Source organism: Pelophylax lessonae, assembly GCF_965119305.1.
Source record: "Pelophylax lessonae genome assembly, chromosome: 7".
Lineage (NCBI taxonomy): Eukaryota > Metazoa > Chordata > Amphibia > Anura > Ranidae > Pelophylax > Pelophylax lessonae.
Window position 1 is genome coordinate 55238416 of NC_138774.1, and position 27760 is coordinate 55266175.

The 27760-nt window shown below is 45.7% G+C and overlaps 1 protein-coding gene across 1 annotated transcript in view; it reads left to right on the forward strand.

Moving 5' to 3' along the window:
- Positions 1-3680: 3680 nt before the first annotated feature.
- Positions 3681-27760, forward strand: part of PLD3 (phospholipase D family member 3) — a 49213-nt gene continuing 25133 nt past the window's right edge. Inside the window, exons 1-5 of the mRNA XM_082263517.1 lie at positions 3681-3764; positions 5805-5959; positions 10286-10469; positions 21925-22045; positions 27156-27283. Coding sequence (XP_082119643.1) covers positions 3735-3764; positions 5805-5959; positions 10286-10469; positions 21925-22045; positions 27156-27283 — 618 coding nt within the window. The 5' untranslated portion in view covers positions 3681-3734. The remainder of the gene's footprint in view (positions 3765-5804; positions 5960-10285; positions 10470-21924; positions 22046-27155; positions 27284-27760) is intronic.

Sequence of the window (27760 nt, forward strand, 5' to 3'; positions counted from 1 at the left end):
CGGGTTTAGACGGATTAATCAGCCGCAGCGCGCTGCACAGCTGAAGCCTGGTCACTGGCCTCTTCAATATGAATAGACTGTGACAGGTTAGGAACTCTGCGGCGGATTGATCCGCCTAAACATGAAACCAAGAAATAGTGCACTTACTGTCCCGCTCCCAGGGGTGTACCAGCGGGGAGGGAGGGGGGGGCGCGCACTGGGGGGTGTCAGCCGGGCCGCCCGCATCGCCGCATTGTATCATGTCCGCAGTTCTTGACCTTCTCTTGTATCATGTCCGCAGTTCTTGACCTTCTCTTGTATCATGTCCGCAGTTCTTGACCTTCTCTTGTATCATGTCCGCAGTTCTTGACCTTCTCTTGTATCATGTCTGCAGTTCTTGACCTTCTCTTGTATCATGTCCGCAGTTCTTGACCTTCTCTTGTATCATGTCCGCAGTTCTTGACCTTCTCTTGTATCATGTCTGCAGTTCTTGACCTTCTCTTGTATCATGTCCGCAGTTCTTGACCTTCTCTTGTATCATGTCCGCAGTTCTTGACCTTCTCTTGTATCATGTCTGCAGTTCTTGACCTTCTCTTGTATCATGTCCGCAGTTCTTGACCTTCTCTTGTATCATGTCTGCAGTTCTTGACCTTCTCTTGTATCATGTCTGCAGTTCTTGACCTTCTCTTGTATCATGTCCGCAGTTCTTGACCTTCTCTTGTATCATGTCTGCAGTTCTTGACCTTCTCTTGTATCATGTCTGCAGTTCTTGATCTTCTCTTGTATCATGTCTGCAGCCTTGGACCATCTTCTGTATCATGTCCGCAGCCCCTGACCACCTCCTGTATCCGGTCCACAGCCCCACACTTTTTTTTTCCCAGGACTTGATCCCTCAGTATAGAGAAGAGCAAGCGCCGCATTTGTGCATCTGTGCCATCCATACCAGTCCACCTGCACCTCCATCATGACTGTGGCTTGGGCCTAAAGAGTAAGCGCCGCATTTTGTGCATCTGACTGTGCCATCCATACCAGTCCGGGGCGCACCTCCATCATGACTGCCTGAACTGAAGCTTTATCCCCAAGCAGGAGCGGCCATTAATCTTCTTCTTTCTCCAGTTACAGTATATTGGTCAAATTACAAGTTAACTTTATGGGGGTAACACAGTTTCAGCTAAAGTTAGTGTGTTCACAGGGTAGCAATGCCAGGGAAATACAGCTTTAAAATGTATGGCTTCATGATGAAAAGTATGAGAGGTGGCTTGAGAAAGATCAGGACCCGGGACGTGCTAAATGTACAGTGTGTGTCGTAAAACGTTTAACATTTCGAACATGGGAGAGGCAGCGCTGTCTAGCCACGCTAAAGGTGCAAGGCACCAGTCTGCAGCTGCGTGCTCGACAGCTTCCAATCGGATCGCTGGCTTTTTCACCCGTGCGCCTGAATTGACACCGGCTCCCAGCTGCGGCAGCGGTGCTTCCATCTCATCCACTGTAAACAAGGGACCATTTTGAGTCGCACTGTATCCAGAAACGAAACCCTAACTGCAGAGGTACTGTACACTACAAAGCTTGTCATTTATTTTAGTAAAAATATGCTGGGTGTGACATGGTTTTTCTTCTTATTTAACATGTATACATAGACATTTCATGAAACTTTAGGTCATGAATATTTACGTGAAGTCATGGAAATGTCATGGAATTTTATTGGTAAAAATGTGTATGAACCCTGATAATACTTTATTGCAGTAGGAATTGGAGGTCCCTGCTCGTTAGAGCTTACAGTCTAAGCGGGTGGGTCAAGAGATACAAGAGGTAATAACTGTAGGGGTTGTGCTGATAGAAATGTAGTTGTTAGGTGGGGTCCAGATGGGCTTCTCTGAAGAGATGAGTTTTCAGAGATCGTCTGAAATTAGACAAAGTAGGAGATAGACAGATTGGGGTAGAGCAATCCAGAGGATGGGAGAGGCTCAGAAGTCCTGGAGGCAAGCATGGGATGAGGTGACAAGGGAGCTAGAGAGCAGGAGGTTGGTATTTTCAGACCAGATTAGTTATGTAGCTGGGGGCCATGTTGTGGATGGCTTTGTAAATTACTGTTCGTATCTTGATATCTTGAATTTAATTTGTTGGTTGGCAGAGAGGGGTAGCAGACGGCGAGTGATTTAGAAGGTGGATGAGCTTGGCAGCAGCGTTCATGATGTACGAATGTACTAAAGGGGGGAGGATCTTTTAAGAGGTAATACCAATGAGGAGGGAGTAGCAGTAGTCAAGGCGAGAGATGACCAGGGAGTGGATTAGAAGCTTTATGGTGACATTGGTTAGGACGAGGGGTATCTTGAGAGATGTTGTGAAGGTTGAGGCGGCAAACTTTGGACAGCGATTGGATGTGGGACCGAAAGGATAGCTCAGAGTCGAGGATTACACCTAGGACCTTGGGGGAGGAAATATCATGAGCTCTGTTTTGGACAGGTTGAGTTTCAGGAAGTAATGAGTCATCCAAGATGATATGTCAGTAAGTTGGGGAGACTTAAGGAGACAAAGTTAGTTGAGGGGTGGAGAGGTAGATTTGGGTGTCGTCAGTGTAGAGATATTGAAAGCCATGAAAGTCAATCAACTGACCCAGGGAGGTGTAGATTGAGAAAAGGAGAGGTCCAAGAAGATAACCTTGGGGGACCCCAACGGAAAAAGAGTAAAGGAGGAAGAGTTGTAAGTGACACTAAATGAGTGGTGGGAAAGGTAGGATGAGAACCAGCGAAGAGTGCAGTCAGACCAAAGGAGTGAAGTTTGAGGGGGGGGGGGGTGGGGTTTTCCACTGTATCAAGGGCAGCATAGGGGTCCAGGAGAAGTAGTACAGGATAGTGTCTGTTGGTTTTTGCCGTTTAGTAGGTCGTTTTGTGAGTTTAAGGAGAGCAGTTTCTGTGTAGTGTTGATGACAAAATCCGGACTGAAGGGGATTGAGAAGTTTCTTAGTCAGATGGTGGTTTATAACACTCACTTACTCTATCCAAAATAAAAGGTTTTGTCTTCAGTTCTACATTAAAAAAATCTGGATGATGTGGGCTGTATGTTTTTGCAACATTAATATCACTGATGTATTTATTATGGAAACAAAGTGATGAAAGAGGTACAGTAACCTTTAAACCGCATTCACACTGAAGCGGCACGACTTCGGGGGCGACTTCACAAATCGCGTGCACCGCGACTTCGGCGCGACTTGCACGGACTTCATATAATGAATGTCTATGCAGGTCGCCCCGAAGTAGTATAGGACCCTCTTTCCAAGTCGGAACGACTTGTGTTGCTCCTATTAGAACGGGTCCTGTAGCACTGCATGGACCTCGACTTGTCAGCCTGACAAGTCGCGGTAGTGTGAATGGAGACTTAACCAATTAGAATGCATCTTGTTTGTAAAACTTGATCATGGGAGAAAGGCACTGACCTAGTGTTGTGTTTAAAAACATTATTAAAGTGCTTAAAAATAATTGTTGCACTCACAAGAGTCTAGCTGATAAGAACGTGTGTGTGTGTGCGTGCGCGCGTGTGTGTGTACTAGATAAAGTGACCGGTTTCTTCTGAAAGGTCTTGTTTGTTCTGCTTTACATAACTTTGTATGAAAGCGATGCATACTAGAATTGTGTATTGACTTATAAAGAAATCTTCTATCTAATTGTATACTTCTGTGTATTGTATATTTCTATGGATTTATGTATTTCTTTTTGCAGATTTCCTCTCCAGGGGAACAAGACCCTGTGACTGTGCAAATGGCTCAACTGCAGGATAATGCCCGCAGGGTAAGACCATATTGAAAACTCCTCCAAAATTCTTAACTTTATCAAAATTCTGTCTGTTTCCAATCTGCATCTTCTCTACTGGGGGAGGGGGCAATTTCTGGAATAATTCACGTTTAAAATAGTTTAAGTTGTTTAGATATACATGTAAATGTGGTCATCTGAAAGGATATGTGAACTTTTACCGTCAAAATTATTAAACCCTGCTTAAGATGGGATGAACAGCAAGAAGCTAAGTACAGCCCTGCTAAATGTGGTACCAACCTCTGATCCCACTTTGAGGTTGGAAAAGTGTCGCCGATCAGGGCCGGCCTTAGGGGTTCAGGCGCCTTGTGCAAGCTAATCCTGTGGTGCCCCCCCCCCAGCGCCCTGCACATTTTCTTGCAATTTTTTTGCACTTCATTTGACTTTTCTTTTTCATGATCACTAATAACTTTGACCCCCTTACATTAGAGAACCCCCTTACATTAGAGAACCCCTTGCATCAGAGACCCTCACAGAGGCCCCCCTTGCATCAGAGGCCCCCAACACAGAGGCCCCCCTTGCATCAGAGGCCCCCAACACAGAGGCCCCCCCTTGCATCAGAGACCCCCAACACAGAGGCCCCCCCTTGCATCAGAGACCCCCAACACAGAGGCCCCCCCTTGCATCAGAGACCCCCAACACAGAGGCCCCCCCTTGCATCAGAGACCCCCAACACAGAGGCCCCCTTGCATCAGAGACCCCCAACACAGAGGCCCCCCTTGCATCATAGACCCCCCAACACAGAGGCCCCCCCTTGCATCATAGACCCCCCAACACAGAGGCCCCCCCTTGCATCATAGACCCCCCAACACAGAGGCCCCCCTTGCATCATAGACCCCCCAACACAGAGGCCCCCCTTGCATCATAGACCCCCCAACACAGAGGCCCCCCTTGCATCATAGACCCCCCAACACAGAGGCCCCCCTTGCATCATAGACCCCCAACACAGAGGCCCCCCTTGCATCAGAGGCCCCCCTTGCATCAGAGGCCCCCCTTGCATCAGAGGCCCCCCTTGCATCATAGACCCCCCAACACAGAGGCCCCCCTTGCATCAGAGACCCCCCACACAGAGACCCCCCACACAGAGCACCCTTACATCAGAGCCCCCCCACACAGAGCCCCCCTTACACAGCAGGAGGTAAGAGGCGGCCGCGGCCTGTGTTGACCCTCTCCAGGCCATGGTCGCCGCTTACCTCCCCTGATCATGTGTGAGCTGTGATTCCCGCACGGCGCCCCTGTTGCCCATGGCGCCCTGTGCGGCCGCACAGCTCGCACACCCCAAAGGCCGGCCCTGTTGGGGATCACCTGTGCTCCTTGCTATGTAGTAAACTTGGTACCAAGCTGAAGTTGGAACATGGTAGGGTCTGTGGCCCCTTTTTTTTCCCATATTTATCTAATCTATCTAATCTATCGTATTTGTATTGCAAGTACCTGCGCTCTTCTTTATTTTGATTTATTGCAGGTACTTGTAAAGCGCCGTCAATTTATCTACATGTATATTGTACATTCATATCAGTCCATGCCCTCAAGGAGCTTACATCTCATTCATACATACACATAGTAGGGCCAATTTAGATAGGAGCCAATTCGCCTACCAGCAAGCCTTTGGAGTGTGGGAGGAAGCTGGAGTACCTGGAGGAAACCCACGCAGACAGAGGACATGCAAACTCCAGGCAGGTAGTGGTTGGAATTTGAACCAACGATCCTTGTGCTGCTAGGCTGAAGTGCTAACCACTTGTCTTGAGATGTAAGAACAATTTTAGAATCCATGAAGCTAGTCCATCCTACCTATTAATGTTGAAGCTGAACTCAGAATGAAGTGTACTTTATTATATGGGAACATTTTGAAAGGATGATGGGCACATTTTGAAAAACTGTCACCTAAAGTGCCTTCTGAAAAATAGTGGACTTCTGCTGTCAGTTGTAGAATTTGTGGTCTCCATGCTTATGGGGTTTTTAAGTCCTGATCTCCTCTGTTTAAAAAGTGACAATGATCTAGTGATTCTCCTTCTCCTGCAGTATTACCGCTGTGCACTTGTCGTCGCTTTCATGGTCACGGTGCTGTTCTGTCTGATGGCCGCCCAGCTTCTTCTGTTTCCTCTGCTCTGTACAAGTTCCACAATGGAGACGGAGACCATGACTAGCCAAGACCAGAGGTGCAGTGATCCCTGCAAGTAAGTGATGGACTATTTCTGCTAGGAACTAGGGGTGGTAGATCTGGATTTTCAATATAATGCTGGGTGGCTTTGTTTACTTGACAGTTTGAGAATTCAGGGACACTCCATACAGTGTACAGACCTGAAGATGGTGGGTGTTGTAGTAACAGAGCAATGAATGGCTCGTAGAGCAGTCTAGATGGAAGCAAGCATTACGAGCACACCTAAAGGCCTAATGAGTGCTTTTAATTTGTCATTCGGAAAATATTTTGGAGCCTCCATACATGCCCTACAAGCCAACAGTGACGTTCACCATTGCCCTGATGAAGGAGCTTGTGAGGCTCTGACACCTCCTTTTTTTCTTATGAGAAATTAACCACTTTTACCACTGGAGGATTTTGCTGTCTTGCATCCAGGCCACTTTTTGCGATTCGGCACTGTGCGACTTTAATTGACAATTGCGCGGTCGTGCGACACCGTACCCAAACAAAATTTACGTCCTTTTTTTTTTTCCCCACAAATGGCTTTCTTTTGGTGGTATTTGATCACCTGTGTGATTTTTTACTTTTTACGCTATAAACAAAAGAAGAGCGTCAATTTTGAAAAAATAACTATTTTTCACATTTTTCTATGAAATTCCCCCCAAAAAAATGTAAAAATCAAAATTTTTTTAAATTTTTGGCTAATTTGTTTTCCACCTATGTTTGGTAAAAAAAAATCACAATAAGCGTATTATGATTGGTTTGCGCAAAAGTTATTCCGTTTTACTAACTAAGGGAAAGATTTCTGTCATTTTTGTTGTTTGTTTTTTTTTTTACGAGTAATGGCGGCGATCTGCAATTTCTTTTTTTTTTTTTTTTTTTTTTGCAGGACTGCGACATTGCAGCGGACAGATCGGACCCTTGACTGACATTTTTGACACTTTTGGGGGTACCAGTGACATTACTGCAGTAATCAGTGCTATAAATATGCACGGTTACTGTAAAAATGACACTGGCAGGGAAGGGGTTAATTTTATTGGAGAGGGAGGGGTTAATGTATGCCTGGTGCTTACTGACGTGTGTGGGGGGGGAGGTGACTGAGTGACACAAGGACAGATCGCAGGTTCAGCTATGCTGAACACTGCAATCTGTCACTTAGGAGATTCGCCCGCTTTGTTTACACAAGCGGGCGGATTTCCTCACTTGATTCCCCGACGATCGGGGAAGAATGGCGGTGATCACCGCCGCTCCTCCCCTGGCCCGACTCCCGATGTAACTGAATACAGCGGGAGCGAGCCTCTGACGGCGCGCGTGCGCCGCCCACAAGGGGAGGAGTCCAGCAACGTAGGTGTATGTCGCCGGATGGGAACGAGCCACTGTGCCGCAGTAGAGCTCCAGTGAGCAGTCGGCAAGTGGTTAAAGTCTGAGCATTTAGGTGATCTGGTGACCCTTGCTCTGCTCTCTAAACAAAATGGGCGTTGGGGAAACACCCTAAAATGGAGTCACAAGTTATACCACATTGTTCTCAAACTATAAAATGTGAAAATACCACTTTTTACTATGTAAATTGATCTGTGTAAGAAATACTCTGCCATTTACAGCAGGGACATGTTTGTTCGCTTCATTTAACACTTTGCTGGATGGGCTGGGCAAGATCTATCCATCTCTATCCTCCCTGCCCACTTTATTAGGTACACCTATTCAATTGCTTGGTAACACAAATTGCTAATCAGCCAATCACATGGCAGCAACTCAATGCATTTAGGCATCCAGACGTGGTGAATACGACTTGCTGGAGTTCAAACCGAGGATCAGCATGGGGAAGAAAGAGGATTTAAGTGACTTTGAACGTTGCATGGTTGTTGGAGTCCAGACTGGCTGGTATGAGTATTTTAAAAAAAAAAAAAACGCTGATCTACTAGGTTTTCACGCACAACCATCTCTTGGGTTTACAGAGAAAGGTCAGAAAAAGAGAAACTATCCAGTGAGTGGCAGTTGTGTGGAGGAAAATGCCTTGTTGAGGTCAGAGGAGAATGGGCAGACTGGTTTGAGATGATAGAAAGGCAACAGTAACTCAAATAACCACTCGTTACAACCAAGGTATACAGAATACCATCTATGAACGCACAACACATCGAACCTTGAAGCAGATGGGTTATAGCAGCAGAAGACCAGACTGGGTGTCACTCCTGTCAGCTAAGAACAGGAAACTAAAGGCTACAATTCGCAGAGGCTCACCAAAATTGGACAATAGAAGATTGGAAAAACGTTGCCTGGTCTGATGAGCCTCGATTTCAGCTGCAACATTCAGATGTCGGTAGGGTTAGAATTTGGCGTAAACAACATGAAAGCATGGATCCATCCTGCCTTGTATCAATGGTTCAGTCTGGTGGTGGTTGTGTAATGGTGTGGGGGATATTTTCTTGGCACATTTTTGGCCCCTTATTACCAATTGAGCATCTTTTACCTCAATACCGGGGCAATTCTGACACTTCTCATATACATGTGAAAAATCTATTTTTTTTTTAAGTTTTTGCTAGAAAAGGACTTTGAACCCCCAAACATTGTGTGTGTGTGAGAGTTTCAGGTACTTGTATAGTGCTGTCAATTTACGCAGTGCTTTACATATACATTGCACATTCACATCAGTCCCTGCCCTCAAGGAGCTTACAATCCTAAGGTCCCTAACTCGCATATATATATATATATATATATATATATATATATATATATATATATATATATATATATATATATATAAATATAAATTTTTTTTTAATATGTGTGTTTGATTAGTGATTATTTTTTTTTTTTTAAGCATAGACCCTAGAGAATAAAATAGCGGTCGTTGCAATATTTAATGTCACACAATTTGCGCAACGGTCTTTAAAATGTAATTTTATGGGGAAAAATACACTTTAATGAATTAATAAAAAATGTTTTTTGTATATTGTGAAATATGACATTATGCCCAATAAATAGATACGTAACATGTTGCGCTTTAAAATTGTGCGCGTTCATAGAATGGCAACAAACTATGGAACTTTAGCACAAGTCTTGTGCTAGAATTTTTGCTCTGACGATCACGGTAATACCTCATGTGTGGTGGGATCACGGTTTACATATGCGTGCGGGACCGACGTGTGCGTTCACCAATCGCAATGACAGGTATTTTTTATGGAGAGATGAGGGTTCTATTAGACCCCCCATCCTTGCCTCCCAATCTCCTTTGGGCCCCAATGCAGCCGATCAGACCGATTGGTATGATCAGTCGCATCACTGCTTTGCAACGATGTATAACTTGCTAATACTAGCTGGACCCCCTTTTGCTTTCAGAACTGCCTTCATTCTTGTGGCATAGATTCAACAAGGTGTTGGAAACATTCGTCAGAAATTGTGGTCCATATTGACATGATGGCATCACGCAGTTGCTGCAGATTTGTCAGCTGCACATCCATGATGCTAATCTCCCATTCCACCACATCCCAAAGGTGCTCTATTGGATGAGATGTGGTGAGTGTGGAGGCAATTGGAGTACAGTGACCTCATTGTCATGTTCAAGAAACCAGTTTGAAAGGATTTGAGCTTTGTGACATGGTGCATTATCCTGTTGGAAATAGCCATTAGTACTAAGGGGCCCGAAGTGTGCCAAGAAAATATCCCCCACACCGTTACACCACAAGGCAGGATGGATCCATGATTTTATGTTTATGCCAGACTCTGACCCTACCATCTGAATGTCACAGGTGAAATTGAAACTCATCAGACCACACAACATTTTTCCAATCTTCTGTTGAGCCTGTGCGAATTGTAGCCTCAGTTTCCTGTTCTTAGCTGACAGGAGTGCCTCCTGGTGTGGTCGTTTGCTGCTGTAGCTCATCTGCTTCAAGGTTCAATTTGTTCTGCATACCTGAGGTACTATTGCCTTTCTATCATCTCAAACCATGTCTGCCCATTCTCCTCTGACCTGACATCAACAAGGCATTTTCTTCGGGCTGCTCTGAGGATTTCAAAAACTGCTGATCTACTGGGATTTTCATGCACAACTATCTCGCGGGTCTACAGAAAATGGTCCCAAAAAGAAAATATCAAGTGAGCAGCAGTAGTTGAAATACTCTAAACGTGGCATGGCTGTTTGTGCCAGAATGGCTGGTCTAAGTCGCCTAAATCCCCTTTGTTCCCCATTCTGATGCTCGGTTTAAACTTTAGCAAGTTGTCTTCATCATGTCTAGATGGATAAATGCTTTGAGTTGCTGCCATGTGATTGGCTGATTTAGCAATTTGTGCATTTGAATAGGTGAACCTAATAAAGTGGCCTGTGTGTGTGTATAGATATATTGCGCTTTATCCTCTTACTTTTTAGTATGGTTCTTGTGGAGAGCATACCGGAAGGGCTGGTGTATCCTGAAAATTCCACCTCCAACCCCTCCGTATATCAGACATGGTTGGACCTTCTAAATGAGGCCAAGAGCAGCGTGGACATTGCATCTTTCTACTGGTCGCTGACCAACAATGACACTGGTACACATCATCCCTCAGCTGACCAGGTAATAATCTGCAGCTAAAGAAGATGGGTTATGACCTTTTCTCACGTTATGTAAATTAGCAAGATGTATGACAACATCATCAAATTGCCTTTTTTTTTTTTTTTTTTAAGGCAAAAAAGGGGGACCCTTTCTTGTTTTAAATGACTAACTAGCAGGGCCATTGTGGATGTTTTCTTGCTAGTAAAGTAGAGACTGAATTTCTTCTTCAGTCAGACCCTTATAGACCATTAGTGTCTTGCAGGGAGATAAGAGGATCAGCAAGGGATGTAACTCTGTAGCTTTGCTAATCCGGCTGTATGAAAATACAGCATCTCACAAAAGTGAGTACACCCCTCACATTTTTGTAAATATTTTATTATACCTTTTCATGTGACAACACTGAAGAAATGACACTTTGCTACAATGTAAAGTAGTGAGTGTACAGCTTGTATAAGAGTCCGTTCACATCATGGCGACTCAGTCGCCCCGACTTTGAAGTCGCCCGTGCAGCACGACTTCATCGCAGCTTGCAAACGACTTCTCATAATAGAAGTCAATGCAAGTCGCTCCGACTTCGCCCAAAAGTAGTGCAGGAACCTTTTCTAAGTCGGAGCGTCTTGAGTTGCTGCGATTAGAACGGTTCTATTGCACAGCATGGAGCGCTACTTATCAGATGACCAAGTCGGAGTAGTGTGAACCGGCGCGTACAGTGTAAAGTTTCTGTCCCCTCAAAATAACTCAACACAGCCATTAATTTCTAAACCACTGGCAACAAAAGGGAGTACACCCCTAAGTTAAAATGTCCAAATTGGGCCTAAAGTGCCAATATTTTGTGTGGCCACCATTTTCCAGCACTGCCTTAACCCTCTTGGGCATGGAGTTCACCAGAGCTTCACAGGTTGCCACTGAAGTCCTCTTCCACTCCTCCATGACAACATCACGGAGCTGATGGATGGTATGGAGACCTTGCGCTCTTCCCCTCAGATGCTCAGTAGAGTTTAGGTCTGGAGACATGCTTGGCCAGTCCATCACCTTTACCCTCAGCTTCTTTAGCAAGGCAGTGGTCGCCTTGGAGGTGTGTTTTGGGTCGTTATGTTGGAATACTGACCTGCAGCCCAGTCTCCAAAAAGAGATCATGCTCTGCGTCAGTATGTCACAGTACATGTTGGCATTCATGGTTCCCTCAATGAACTATAGCTCACCAGTGCCAGCAGCCCCAGACCATGACACTCCCACTACCATGCTTGACTGTAGGCAAGATAAACTTGTCTTTGTACTCCTCACCTGGTTGCCGCCACTCACGCTCGACACCATCTGAACCAAATAAGTTTTTTTATCTTGGTCTCATCAAACCACAGAACATGGTTCCAGTAATCCATGTCCTTAGTCTACTTGTCTTCAGCAAACTGTTTGAGGGCTTTCTTGAGCATCATCTTTAGAAGAGGTTTCCTTGTGGCACAACAGCCATGCAGACCAATTTGATGCAGTGTGCGGCGTATGGTCTAAGCACTGACAGGCTGACCCCCCCCCATCCCTTCATCCTCTGCAGCAATGCTGGCATTTGTAGTTGAGCATCATGGTAAATGTAGTTCCAAAACATCTGGGGTGCCAAGTTTCACCATCATTGGCGTAGGCCATCTTTACATCTTTATGTAGAGCAACAATTCTTTTTTTTTTTTTTTTTTTCAGATCCTCAGTTCTTTGCCATGAGGTGACATGTTGAACTTCCAGTGACCAGTATGAGAGAGTGAGAGCGATAACCCCAAATATAACACACCTGCTCCCCATTCACACCTGAGAACTTGTAATACTAAGGAGTCTCATGACACCGGGAAGGGAAATGGCTAATTGGGTCCAATTTGGACATTTTCACTTAGGGGGTGTACTCACTTTTGTTGCCAGCGGTTTAGACATTAATGGCTGTGTGAGTTATTTTGAGGGGACAGCAAATTTACACTGTTATACAAGCTGTACACTCACTACTTTACTTTCTTCAGTGTTGTCACATGAAAAGATATAGTAAAATATTAACAAAAATGTGAGGGGTGTGCAATAGGGAATGCAGTCTTTCTACATTATTACTTAGCAATGCAGTACGGTTTACAGAGTTTAATGGGATGGACTACATGACTAATGACAAGATTGGCCAGAAAATACAGAAAAGGGATCCCATTATACAGCCTGTGAATGATATAATTCATATAAAATGAGCAAAGTGTAATTTCTTCAAGCGGAGTTCCACTCAAAAGTGGAACTTCCGCTTAGGTCTCCCCCCCCCCCCCCCCTCCACATTTGGCACCTTTCAGGGGGGAGCGGTTACCTGTTTGACAGGTACCCTGTCCCCACCTCCGGCAGACCTCGCTACAGCGAGGTACATCAGAGGTTCGGCCCCCCCCCCCCTTCTCCTCCCTCTGCTTCCAGGCTGATTACTGAGCACAGCGCGCTTCACGCATGTGCAGTAGGGACCTAGCCATGAAGCCGCAAGGCTTCACTGCCTGGTTCCCTTACCGGCAATAGCGGCAGCACCCGACGGAAACATCAGCTGCGGTGCCAACATCGCTGCATTCCAGGACAGTGCCCTAACATTAAAAGTCAGCAGCTACAGTATGTGTAGCTACGGGCTTTTTTAATTTTTAGAGGGGAGGGCAGAACTCCGCTTTTAGTGTTGTCGCATGAAAAGATATAATAAAATATTTACAAAAATGTGAGGGGTGTACTCACTTTTGTGAGATACTGTATATCGTATGTAATGAGCAGATATGGCTGCCTCCAAATACATTTTAAATGAGATTTTAAAGCTTTGGCACATATTGATGATTTTTTTTTTTTTTAAGCTCATTGGCAAATTCATGCTCATGCTAAAAAAGAAAAAAAAAAAAGAAAATGGCTCAATGTAGGTATCCATTAAAGCAGATCTCCATGAATTATCTTTTTTTATTTTTTTTTATTTTTTAGACTTACTTTGGTCTATTGTGGCTCAATGTACAGTGGATATAAAATGTCTACACACCCCTGTTTAAAATGTAAGCTTTCTGTGAAAAAATGAGACAAAGAAAAATAATTTCTCTGTCGCTCATTGACAGACGCAGTCCTCTTGATTATCAAATCGGGTTATACTGCCCTCTACAGGAGTAGGACACTAGGCAGAAGGAAAACGTTGTGGCCACACCTTAGGGGCAGTCCCAGGGGGTATATCCTCTCTCTCCCTGCTACAGGATGTCAGTTTTTTTCTGTCTAGTTGGGGGTAAGGACCTAAGTTCCTTGCTGGGATCTTTGGTCCTGGCAAGATTTTTTTTAGAAAAACTTTTTTTAGGCAGCTTTTTTCTCCAGTTGTTCCTGTGAGATCTTCAAGCAAGTATGCTGAAACTGGGCGACGGGCTGGATGTTGAGATCCAGTGGTCACCCCAGTCAGCCTACGAGCGCGTGCAGGCCATAGCTCCGCACTGGGTCAGCCGCGACATAGTCCCACTGGACGGGGACTGACCCTGCGAGTTAAACGTCTCGCCTGGACGCCGACGACCAGTTGGAAACTGAGTCACGGCGTCCGTATTGGTCGACAGCCCCCCCACCTCGGAGAGGGGTTCTGTCAGGAGTTGGCGCCCGCCTGTTCTGGTATGGTGAGTAAAATGTTCCCCCTCTCCCCCTGACGGGTTTGTGGGTGGACGCGGGCCCCTCCCTGGGATGATCGGACCCTTATGATCCTGGATCCCCCCTCTATCCTTTAACAGGTGTCACAGATCCCCCTCTTGAGGGTGATTTAAGTGAATAGGAACCAGGAGGCTTGGTTTGGGAGCTGACAATCGGAAGTCACTGTATGAGGGGCACTGTAAAGGGACCATGACTGAAGTCAGTGGCTGGCATTACTGTTAGGATGGCCATGTAAGAGGGTGATAGCATCCTACCTGATACATAAGGTTGCAATACAGGCCGATGCCTGTGCCTGGACTACTGCCATCCGCAGGCCGCCATCCTCCCACAGGCCGTACACCTCCCGCAGGCCGCACAGGCCAATGACTACCTTCCGCAGGCCGCTGCCATCTTTCCACAGGCCGCCGCCATTTTCCTGCAGGTCGTGCGGGGCCGCCATCTTGGCGTAGCCTCGTGTCTCCAGCATGGGGGCGGCCATTTTGGAGATGACCAAACACCTCGGAGTAGTATGGGAGGCGCCGGCAGGCGTGTAAAGGGGCGGAGCCCCCTCCTTTACCCGGGAAAACTAGCCAAAGACTTCCTGTCGGTAACAGACAGTGTTGGAGCAGGTTGATAGAAACTTCTGTGCATCAGGTGGTGAGCCTTGGGGTCGGCTCTCTCTTTCTCTTTCTCTTTCTCTTTTCTCTTTTCTCTTTCTCTTTCTCTTTCTTTTCTCTTTCTCTTTCTCTTTCTTTTCTCTTTCTCTTTCTCTTTTTTTTACTCTTTCTCTTTCTCTTTTTTTTTTTTTCTTTCTCTTTTTTTTTTTCTTTCTTTCTCTTTTTTTTTTTTTTCTCTCTTTCTCTTTTTTTTTCTCCTTTCATCTGACACTTCAGATACGGATTCTGAGCTGGTCACTACAGCTGCAGGTCCCTCTTCTGGGGCTGCTGTCTCAGGTACGGTCTCCTCAGACAGTGAGGAGGACGTTTCTGCCATAGCGCAAGAAGAAGCATTGGTGGACGCACTAGTCATGTCTGTCCGGGAAACCTTAAGTCTTGAGGTTACACCGGCAGAGGTAGCTGACACTGAAATTCCCTTTGGTACCAGCAAGCCTACCAAAATGGCGAAGGTTTTTCCCTTGCCCAAATGTTTTGGTAATCTAATTAAAGAAGAATGGGATCGTCCAAAACGAACCCCTGCTATTTGCAAACGCATTGCTAGGCGCTATCCGTTTGAGGAATCCCAGCTTATGTCCTCAAGATGGACGGTACCACCAGTGGTGGACCCACCAATTTCCAGACTGTTATCCCGTTGGAGGACGCTCCGTCCTTTAGGGATCCGGTGGATCGAAAAGTGGAAGCGGAATCCCGCTCCATTTTTTTCCTGATAGGGTCAACATTTAGGCCAGTGATTGCCATTGGTTTAGTTTCACAAACATTGACAGAATGGACCAAATTGTTACGCCGGGACATAAAGGGGAGAAGCATCCCCCCCGGCAGTATCAGATTTGCTGGAGCAGATTATCCAAGGGCTACAGTTCATCTGTGACGCCGCTCTGGACGCCACTCCCTTGCTAGGGCGTGCATCTGTTTCAGCAGTGGTCCTCAGACGCGTGTTGTGGTTAAAGTGCTGGTCGGCGGATCAAGGTTCCAAAAAGACTTTGGCTAATCTTCCTTTTCAGGGGGATTGCCTGTTTGGGGCCACCTTGGATGAGATTATAAAGGATCTCACTGGGGGTAAGAGCACTTTTTTACCACAGACTGCTAAAGGTAAAGAACCTTGTAACAGGCGAGGACCTTCCTTTTCCGCTCATAAGAAGTTTGTTCGTTCCGCTGGGGCGGGCGATAAGGGGAAGGCCTCCAAAGCCCCTTCAGGGGGTTTCAGAGGGCGCTGGTCGGGTAAACAAAAGCCCGACTTAGCCAAACCTGAAGATAAGACAGCCTGAAGGTGCGCCCCCACCCTTCTCTGGGGTGGGGGGGGGGGGCGTCTTCACCGGTTTCCGGATCCATGGCTTTCCAGAATCCCGGACAAAGGGGTTCGCGAGGTCAGATGGTTGGGATACAAGATCGAGTTTCGATCACTTCTACCGGTGCGATTCTTCCCTTCCAACATTCGACTATCCCCGGATCGCTTAAAAGCTTTGCGGGGAGCAGTAATGGACTTGATGCAACAGGGAGCGGCAGTTCCCGCTCCTTGAGCAGAACGTTTTCTTCACTTTTTCAAAAGATCATTCCTAGTTCCCACCAGGAGATTGAACTGGCTGGTCCTGGGACTGATGGTGGCCTTCTTAGAGGCAGTACCGTAAGCCCAGTCGCATACCCGTATTCCCCAAAAGGAGATTCTTTTCAGATGGAATCGGAATCCCGATTCTCTGGACAATCGGATCCGGTTGGGCGAGCGGACCAGAGAGTCTCTGTTATGGTAGCTTCGGTCTCCGATGTTCAGACAGGGGAAGTAATTTCTTCCGATAGAATCCAGGTTACCGATAAATGTATTGGGACTGAGAGCGATCAGACTTTGTCTGATTTACTGGACCGAGTAGCTTTAGGGCACCCCGGTTTTGATTCAGTCGGACAAGGCCGTGGCTTATGTCAATCACCAAGGGGGCACCAAGAGTGCCCTGGCGGCCATAGAGGTGGCCAGCATTCTTCATTGGGCGGAACGGTTTGTTCCGGCTCTCCCCGTGGTATTCACTCCGGGGGTGGAAGATCGGCAGACAGATTATGTCAGCCGTCCGATTCCGGATCAAGGGGTATGGCCTTTTCATCCAGAGATATTTCACCAGCGGTGCCTTCATTGGGGCACCCTGGAGGTGGATCTGTTGGCAGCTCGGCTCAACAGGAAGGCGCGGAGGTTTGTAGCCTGCTCCCGAGATCCTCAAACGAACGCAGCAGACGCGCTGGTTGCCCCGTGGGGACAGTATCAGCTACTGTATGTCTTCCCTCCTCTCAAGTTGCTGCTGAAGCTTCTTCACAGGATAGAGGTGGAGGGAATTCCAGTTATCCTGGTAGTTCCGGACTGACCTCATCGACCCGAGTACGCCGACTTCGTCAGGCTGGTCACGGACGCTCCCTGGAGACTTCCTCTCAGGGAGGATCTGCGGTCTCAGGGACCGATCTTCCATCCTGCTTTACAATCGCTGGCTTTAACGGCCTGGCTATTGAGACTCAGGTGCTGAAGGACAAGGGATTGTCAACTTCAGTTATTCCTACTTTAATTAAAGCAAGGAAAGCGACTTCTAGAAAAGTCTATCATCGCACATGGAGGTCTTATATTGCGTGGTGTGAATCCTTTGGATTTCCTCCACGTGCCTATTCAGTGACCCGAATCTTGGCTTTTCTGCAACAGGGAGTTGAGCAGAAGCTGGCCTTGAGTACTGTCAAGGGTCAGGTTTCAGCCTTGGCAATTTTTCTTTCAGAAACCTTTGGCTTCCCATTCCTTGGTGCGGAATTTCATCCAGGGGGTGTGGCACTTGGCTCCGCCAGTGCGCGCGCCCTTACCACCCTGGGATCTTAATTTAGTGTTGTCGGTTCTTCAGAAACCTCCCTTTGAAAATATCAGGGAGATTCCCTTGCTTACGTTATCCCAGAAGGTGGCCTTCTTGGTGGCCATTACTTCTGCACGCAGGGTGTCAGAACTGGCCGCATTATCTTGTCGTTCCCCATATCTGGTGGTTCATAGGGATAAGGTGGTTCTTCGTCCGAATCCATCCTTCCTTCCTAAAGTGGTTTCAGAGTTTCATCTGAATGAGGACATTGTATTGCCTTCCTTGTGTCCTAAGCCCCGTCATCCTCGGGAGTTTGCGTTACATTCCTTGGATGTGGTTCGGGCAATCAGGGTATACTTGAAAACTACGGACTCGTTTCGTAAGACGGATTCACTTTTTGTGATCACGGATGGCCCCAAAAAGGGGTTGCCTGCATCTGCCGTGACTATCTCCAGATGGATCAGACAGACGGTGGTACAGGCTTATTCTATTAAGGGTCGGAATCCTCCGTTCCCTGTTAAGGCGCACTCCACTCGGGCGCTTAGTGCTTCCTGGGCCTTCTGCCATCAGGCGTCAGTGGTCCAGGTTTGCAAGGCGGCTACCTGGTCGTCGGTTCATACCTTTACAAAATTTTATAAAGTTGATGTGATGGCATCGTCGGATGCCTCTTTTGGCCGCAAGGTTTTGCAGGCCGCAATTTGAGGAGACCGTTGGTCTACCTCGAGGGTTTTTTTCTGTTAGGTTTTCAGTTGAGTCTCATCCTTTGGTTTGATGAGCCTTTAAGACTTCTAGTCGGCACCGGTTGGGCCTTCTGGATTTAAATTTTGATTTGTTATCCCACCCCTCATTTGTGGCACTGCTTTGGGACGTCCCGATTTGATATTAATCAAGAGGGCTGCGTCTGTCAATGAGCGACAGAGAAAAATGGATTTTTGTAAAATCTTACCGTAAAATCCTTTTCTCTTAAGCTCATTGACAGACGCAGTACCCGTCCCTCTACTTTTGAGTTGGGTTGGGTTAAATTCTCTGACACTGCTTTGTGACATAACTGACATCCTGTAGCAGGGAGAGAGAGGATATACCCTCTGGGACTGCCCCTAAGGTGTGGCCAGAACGTTTTCCTTCTGCCTAGTGTCCTACTCCTGTAGAGGGCAGTATAACCCGATTTGATATTAATCAAGAGGACTGCGTCTGTCAATGAGCTTAAAGAGGTTGTAAACCCTCTTGTATAACTTTTACCTATAGGTAAGCCTATATTAAGGCTTACCTATAGGTGCTATAAATATCTCCCAAACTTGCACCGTTTAGGAGATATTTACAGCGCAAACTGCCGATGACGTCATCGGCGCAGGCGCTCTGAGGGAACGGCCACCCGTGCCGTTCCTTCAGAGCTCAGTGCCGTGAACAGCGGCTCCCGCGCGCATGCGCGGGAGTGATGTAATCGCGCCTCCGGCCAATCGGATGGCTGAAGGACGCGAACCCGGAAGCGGGACGGCAGGACATGTCGCCGTCCTGTCGCTGAGGTGGCGGCACGGCGGGGGCTTCGTTTTAAGGTAAGTACTACATAATGAGCTAGTATGCGATGCATACTAGCTCATTATGCCTTTCTCTTTACAGGGCTTTTTTTTTTCTCAGATTTTTTTTTTTTTTGGACTTTACTTCCTCTTTAAGAGAAAAGTATTTTACGGTAAGATTTTACAAAAATCTATTTTTCCACCTTTAATGTGACCCTTTAAACTGTACATCTCAGTTAAACAACAAACTGAAATCTTTTAGTGGAGGGAAGTAAAAATAAAAAAACTAAAATATGGTTGCATAGATGTGCACACCCTTTAACTAACTAATACTTTGTTGAAGCACTGTTTGATTTTATTACAGCACTCAGTCTTTTTGGGTATGAGTCTATCAGCATGGCACATTTTGACTTGGCAATATCTGCCTACTCTTCTTTGCAAAAACACTCCAAATATGTCAGATTGCGAGGGCATCTTCTGTGCACAGCCCTCTTCAGTTCACCCCACAGATTTTCAATCAGATTCAGGTCTGGGCTCTGAATGGGCCATTCTAAAACTTTAATGTTCTTCTGGTGAAGCCATTGCTTTGTTAATTTGGATGTTTTTCCTGCTGAAAGATGAAGTTCCTCTTCAGCTTTCTAGCAGAAGCCTGAATATTTTTACCAATACTGACTGGTATTTGGAACTGTTCATAATTCCCTCTACCTTGACTAAGGCCCCTGTTCCAACTGAAGAAAAACAGCCCCAAAAGCATATGATGCTGCCACCACCATGCTTCACAGTGGGTATGGTGGTGTTTTGGTGATGTGCAGTGTTGTTTTTGCACCAAACATATCTTTTGGAATTATGGCCAAAAAGTTCAACCTTGGTTTCATCAGACCATAACACATTTTCCCACATGCTTTTTGGGGACTTCAGATGTGTTTTTGCAAAATTCATGGCTTGGATATTTTTCTTAAAAGGCTTCAGTCTTGCCATTCTACCCCATAGCCCAGATATATGAAGAATACGGGAGATGTCAGTTGTGCCAAGTTTTCTCCACTTGATGACTGTCTTCAATGTGTTCCATTGTATATCTAATGCCTTGAAAATTATTTTGGACCCTTCTCCTGACTGATACCTTTTAACAATATTAACAATGAGAACCCTCTGATGCTTTGGAAGCTCTCTGCAGACCATGGCTTTTTGCCGTAGGATTGCAACTAAGAAAATGTCAGGAAAGACCTACTAGAACAGTCAAACTTTTTTCGGGTTAATCAGACACTTTAAATGATGGCAGGTGTGTACTGACTCCTATTTAACACCAGTTTGAATGTGATTGCTTAACTCTGCACACCGCTTCATCCCCAGTTATAAGAGGGTGTGCACACTTCTGCAACCAAACTATTTTATTTTTACCTCCCCTTTAAAAGATCTGTTTTTGTTTTTCAACTGAGTTGTACAGTTTATAGGTCACTTTAAAGGTGGAAAAAGTTCTAAAATTATTTTATCTTGGTCTAATTTTTTTTACATCACAGAAATCTGACATTTTACCAGGGGTGTGTAGCCTTATTATATCCACTGTAAGTATCCATATCTGATAGCCAGAGGGCAACCTATAGTGACAGCCATCATCTTCTGGTTGCTGCTTAGTGGCCTCCCCCCTGCACGCTGAACATGGGGGGGGGTTCTTGCTTGGCGCTGCTGATTAAAGGCCGTACACATAAGAAAATCTGTAGGGAAATTTCGTCCGACGACCGATCTGCTGATTTTCGGATTGTTAGTATGGTGCTTTCGACAGCCAACTCAGACTCGGAAAAAATCCTAATGTGCAGACTATAACATTTTTATCGTCCGTCAACACAATGTCCGATTTTCGTCTCATTAGTACAGTTTTCGACGGAAAAAAATCTTGAGAGCAAGACTAGGCATGCTCAGACGAAAGAACACATACAAAGCAATCCAACACATGACATCACTTCTGAAGTAGAATTCTGTTGTACGGGAAAATTTGTAGGAAAATAACCTTCACTTTCCACATCAGACTAGCATGCCACAAAAAACGGATGACAGATCATTCCATAATCTGATCGCGTGTACGGGGCTTTAAGCTGTAAGTAGCGTGGCCTACTGCAGTGATTTTCATCTTCTCCAGTGGCTCTCCAGATAGCTGTATACTTGCATTGAGCCAAGCTGGACAAATTTAGGTTTACAAAAACGTTCAGTTTTCGAGATCCGTTTTAAGGTACCCAAGGCCTATGTTGACCATCTAAACCATGGGTGTCCAACCTTTTGGCTTCTCTGGGCCACATTGAGCATAGAGAAATTGTCTCGGGCCGCATATAAAATATATACTATAGTTAAGGTATATAAGTAATAAAACGCTGCTGCGCCCTTCCTGTGCTGCCGCGCCCACCCCCCCCCCTCCAGCACTAATTTAACACAACTAGTGGATGATCCCATCCAAGGCTGCCTCTGTGGTCGTGCCCCCGACTCGACTTCCTTCCTCCCCAGAAAAAAAAAAATTGTCGGCAGTGGGCCGCATGTGGCCCCCGGGCAGCAGGTTGGACATGCCTGAACTAAACCCTTATGTCTAGAGGTGACACTGGCATTGGAAGTGCCTGATTTTTGTCTTCCCTGCTATAAGTGAACATTGCACGTTGAAGGATTCAAAGATTGTTTGCAGGTCTGACTGCGAATTACCATCTATGAATAACTTTGCTTTAGCTCTGCATTAGGCATCGGCCATTTAAGACTGTTTCCTGGTACAGAATTGCTAAATTGGTCCCAGTCCTGAGGGTCCCTTACATAGAAAATGTGGTCATTTACCTATTGCTGTCTTTACCGAAAACAATCTACTTCTGTTTATCAGGGGGAATTAATCCTGCAAGAGCTTTTGAAACTGAAGCAGCGAGGTATTGCCTTGAGAGTGGCAGTCAATCCCCCCAAATCCGCCAAGGCATCTGCTGACATTGACGCTCTAAAAGAAAGTGGTAAGACCTCATCCTTTCTGAATTGGCTTCATTACTCCTTGGTTACATAACACATTGCAGGTGTTAAAAAATCTGATCTACTGTAAAGGCACAGTTCATCTCTACTTTTCTCGCAATTATGGAAGGTATTGTAGAAAACCCAGCACGAGTGGGGGAAAATGCTAGAAGTTTTGTTTTTCTGTCTTTTGTTTTTCCTATCAACATTAGTGATGAGCTTTGGGATTGATCCAAACCAAGACGTTAGCTATCCATGTCATTGACCTAATAAGGACATATTGGTTCAATGATGTCACAACCCAGTGGCGGCTGGTGCCCAAAATTTTTGGGGACAGAAAAATGAGTGCCACAGTGTTGCCCCCCAATCAATGCAGAGTGCCACAGTGTTGCCCCCCAATCAATGCAGAGTGCCACAGTGTTGCCCCCCAATCAATGCAGAGTGCGCTCCCCCCCCCCCCCCCCCCCGAGACCAATGCACTTACCTGGCGGTGGCTTCTCTTCAGTCGCGGCGGCGGCTTCTACTCACTCTGTCCCCCGGCGCGTCTCCTGCAGTCCTCCCGCCTCCTCCTCAGCCAATGGCATGAGGTTTACCTTGCAGCCAATCAGGAAGCGCGTATCGGACGTGCTTCCTGATTGGCCAGGAGGAGGATCGGTGTGGCAATAGCGAATTTTCATTCGCTATTGTCACACAATGGGTGGGCTCGGGATGCACTGCTCTGCGCCCCGAGCCCACCCTTTGCATTGCCCTCTTAGAGCCTCTGGCTCTAATCAGGTGATGTAAAAAAAAAAAAAAATCCCCATTAAGCTCCATGTGTCCGACGCCCTGCATGCAGATTAGGGGCATGGATGGGGGGGCGACGCCCCTGCGCCCCAAACACACCGGCCGCCACTGTCCCAACCGTTCCTGCCCCTTTTGTATACGTAAAGCTGGGGTCAGGTAATCTTCCCCCAAAGTCCATTGGCCTAGCAATGACAGCTAATTGCAGGGTTCGGACAAAACTCAAGCTTATCCTTTAGTCTACATCTATATTTGGGGAGCCTTCCCAGTGTCACAACAGGATTTCAGAGGAAATCTTCATAAATTGAGGGGAAATCTGACTCCTTTGTTATGCTTGTTACAAGAAGGTGTCTTGATGGTTTATTCTTGATTGATGTATTGATTATTTATTTTTGTGGGTTTCGTTCTGTCCTCTTATCAATTGCTTCAAGTATTTGAGTCTGAAAATCTAGGTGCCACACCAAAATATAAGGCAGGCAATGGTGCAAATTTCTTTCCTGTAACCACGGGTTGCAGGAAAGAAATTTGCATCATTTCTCTATCAACACAGACAGTGCCAACAGGGGAATCCCTTCTGCCGAGCCATTGTCTGCTCCCGGCGGAGAGGCGGGAGAAGCCCGTGAATATTGCTTGCGGCTATAGCATCTGCTAGCGATAATTGGAAGTGAATCCGGCAGGCTGGTTGTACCCAAGTTGATGGATCGACGAACTTGGTACATTCAGCCTGTTTACACAGGGTTCGAATCTCGGGCGGTTCCTACTGAACTGGCCAAGATTTGGACAGTCTATAGCTGGCCTAGGAGGCACAATTTGAAGTAGCACACCTAAGTATTAGTCTGGACTCGAATACTTTGGTGTGTTGCTTTAAAATTCTGACTCCAATACTACTTTTATAGTCTGGTTACTGGCTCAGTCTTTTGTAGACTAGAGCAGCCCACTTATCACTGAGATGCCCCATTGGGACACTACCAGTCTGCTTTTTGTCCAAATAAATAAATTCATAGCACCTATGTATATATTTAGCATCTGCCTAAGGCTATTAACCTTTTCCTTCAACGGATTGCTCTAGAGTGGGAAATTAAGGTGAATTTCTTCAATAAGGCCACAGATGTAGTGAAAACCTTAGACACTTTTTTTTTTTTCCTTTAGCCCCCCAAAAAAGGTTGGGAGTTCAACTTTTAGTCTCTAAACCCACCTGGCTCTCTGAAAAGTTTACATTGTGCCCATTTTACTCCTGTAATGTAATTATGGATAATAGTGAACACTTTTATGCTAGCAAAAATCAATCTGCACAATCAAACGCAACAACTTCAGGCAGCAATATAGCACTAAACAGGTGATCTCACTACACCTAAATAAAACCCATAATACACCAGTGCAGTGATACCCACTCTCTAAATATCTAGATCCTAAAAAACTGATATGCAGTAGGTGCACTGAACTGGGCTTGCAGCATGAGGAATATTCCAACATAGTTTAATTGATGGCAACGTTTTGGCGCACAGCCCCAAACATTGACATTATTTAAACTATGTTGGAAAGTTCCTCCTGCTGTAAGTCCCATTGGGTGCACCTACTGCATGCTGCATATCCTAAATACTTTTTTATTTTCATGGATTGCACTTGGCAAATACCCCTACTAGAGGGTATGGTGGCGCATCTCTACACTGCCTCAAAAATAACAGATGACATTTAACAAAATCCAATCTTGGGGTCCTTTCACACGACCGCTCCGATCAGATCCGCCTGTCAGTTTTTTTAGGCGAATCTGATCGGATGCTCCATGCATCCCTATGGGGCAGCGCATGTCAGCGGAGACATGTCCGCTGACACCCACGCCCATCCGCATCCGATCCTGTCCGAGAAATCTGGACGGATGGAAACCCTTTTTTCCATCCGTCGATCGGATCGGATGAGAGCGGACAGGCGGTCCGCTCTCATCCGATTCCCCCATAGAGATGCATGGGGCTTTGACACCTCCCTCTCCGCTCAGAGTGGAGAGGGAGCTGTCGCCTTCCTGCTCAGCGGGGATCTGTGTATTGATCCCCTGCTGAGCAGCACGGATCCACCTACGGAGGCGGACCGTGTGAAAGGACCCTACCTTCACATCAAAGTCCAGTATGTGTAAATTATAAGTGAATTAGTGACAATAAAAGGTATTAAAATGTATAGTAATAAAAATCGTGCTAAAAAAGGCTCCAACAAATAAAGTGCAGCTGCCCCTTTAGTGTGAAACCCACTAAAATAATCAAGATCGGCTTTTACTCCTTTATCCTACAATTTTGTTCATTCCTACAAGCTAATAATAAAGAAAAATAATGTTGTATTCATAAACCCAGGTGATGGTGATTCAATTATATCTATACATTTCCACATATCTAATAGTACATATTCAACAATTATATGTGTGTTTATAATGTGTGTTGTGTGCTCCACTTCTAATCTATAGTAATAAAAAGTCCCAAAACACGGTGTTCTAAAATGATCTTGAGGTAAGCTTTCAGTCAAATTCCAAAAAGTGTTCCACCACGTGCAGAAAAAATGCGCACTCCCCAACCATATAGGGTCATTTAAGACCTTGAAGTGGTTGTAAAGTCAGATTTCTAAAAAAACTGGCATACCCTCTGTTGTAGTAAGGTCTAAAGTAGTGTGTCAGTTTTTTTTTTTTTAACTATAATCCTTAATACCTTCTTTCATAATGCCGCTGTGTGGTCACGTGACCTCCGTGTGCTCTTCTTCCCCGATCTAAGGAGTGTAGTGGGAGGGGCTGAAATTCCCCTGTGACATCAGCTAGCTAGCAGGGGTAGATCACAAGATTGCACAGCAGTGCTATGAAAGAACTACTTAATACAACAGAGGGCATGCCAGTTATTTAGAAATCTGACTTTTCAGCAACAGGGAATAGCAGCAAGAGGGAAGGGGCCGGTTTGGAGATTGGCTCTCACACACAGACTAGGAACTGACAGTAGAGAATCAGAGAGCGGGCTGACGGAGGCACGTAAACTGACCACGGTATCCTGGATCAGCAGCCATGATTACTATGGTCAGCACATGTAGGGGGACACAGGAACAGAAGCGCTTTTCTTTTTCTTTTTGGGGTTACAACCACTTTAAATCGCTTTTCAGATGGATAAAGGTGTAAGGGTGGAATAAATCCAGTCATCGAGGCTCCATCCCAGATGTCTTCTTACAGCTAAGAAATGCCACAAGAACAATAACCTATTCTCCTAGTGCAGTAGGTTTATTAAAAATCAAGAAATAGAAAATGTACCAATTGCACACTCACATGTATAAGATGCTTTAAGCAGCACCAGCATTTACAGCCTCCTGTGTATCGCGCTGCTCGCAATCGAGCGAGCGTGCGCTCCAAATGGCTGGAAATGACGTCCGACAATACCCGGAAATGACAAGCTGCGGCGCAGTCTCAATGCCTTTCGCACATAGTGCGTCAACAGGAAGCCTCGCCGCCGCCATTTTACTGGAGCCTTAAATAACCCCATTATAGAATGTCATTGGGTTTTTATTAAACCTACTGCACTAGGAAAAGGAGTAGTGCCTACCTTTATATTCTATATAATGTATAGTGACTGAATAGTATTCCTAGTGTACACACAACAGTGAGATAACATAATATACACAAGTAATCAAGTCTTATTTAAAGTGAATACAATGGTGATCTTTCCAAATATCACGTTGTGAGGTGCAAAACACTTCACCCACTGACATTTCAGTCTGTTCATCCTAATGGTAAGACCTCTCCAATGAAAATGAGGTCAGCATGGCTTGTTCCCCCTCCAGGGGTTAATGCAGAGGTCTGTTCTCCTCTCTGATCATCTCCAGCCCATCTTGAATTTGCTCACATATGTAACCACATGGAAAAAAAAAGCTTCATAGTGCTCACTGAGCATTTTAGTAAATGGACTCGATGGTTAACACTTGCAATATAAAAGTGACTCCAGTGAAAAAAAAGGAATTCTTCCAGTAACACCACATCCAGCTAATATGTACACAGAGGCCTCTCAACTGTGAAGACCTCATCCCAATCAGGCTCCACCCTCATAAGGTTATGTCCAATAGCGGGACATGGGGCATATTTTTGCAAAATTGTGGGAGATCTTCTTTTTTTTTTTTTTTTTTGTTTGTAACTAGTTTTTATGATGCCCATAATCACTAGTATAGGTACATTTAGGGTTTTATTACAGCCTAGTTGCTGCAGATGAGGGAGGAGGATAATGTATCTTCTTAGCAGCAGGTGTCTGTATACTCAGAGCATTTTCTTTCCTTTTTAGCTTACTGATTTCTTTATTGTAACTATTTTTAATTTTTCTCTCCTAGGAGCTGAGGTTATGATTGTTGACCTGCCCCATCTGACGGATGGTGTACTGCACACAAAATTCTGGGTGGTGGATGGCAAGCACTTGTATATTGGCAGTGCCAACATGGACTGGAGATCATTAACGCAAGTAAGATGCCATGGAGTTGATTACTAAAGGGTGTAGAGCAGGGATCCTCAAACTACGGCCCTCCAGCTGTTTCGGGACTACATGTCCCATGAGGCATTGTAAAACTCTGACATTCACAGATATGACTAGGCATGATGGGAATCGTAGTTTCTGAACTGGAGGGCCGTAGTTTGAAGACCCCTGGTGTAGAGGCTGTACACCTAGCAAAGTGAATTTTACATTTAACCACTTGCCGCGCGGTCAAAGTCCACGATCGCTCCTTGTGGAGACAGGACAACTGTCTGCCATTGTAAACATGGTAGACCGCTGTTCTGTCAGTAATAGACACAGGGATCCGGTGTTCCCCTTATTTAGGAACACAGGTCTCTGTTCACGCAGCAAGCCCATACCCCACACAGCCCCCTAAGAACACCTTTTTAACCTTTTGATCGCCCCTGGTGTTAAACCCTTCCCTGCCAGTGTCAGTAACGGTGCATA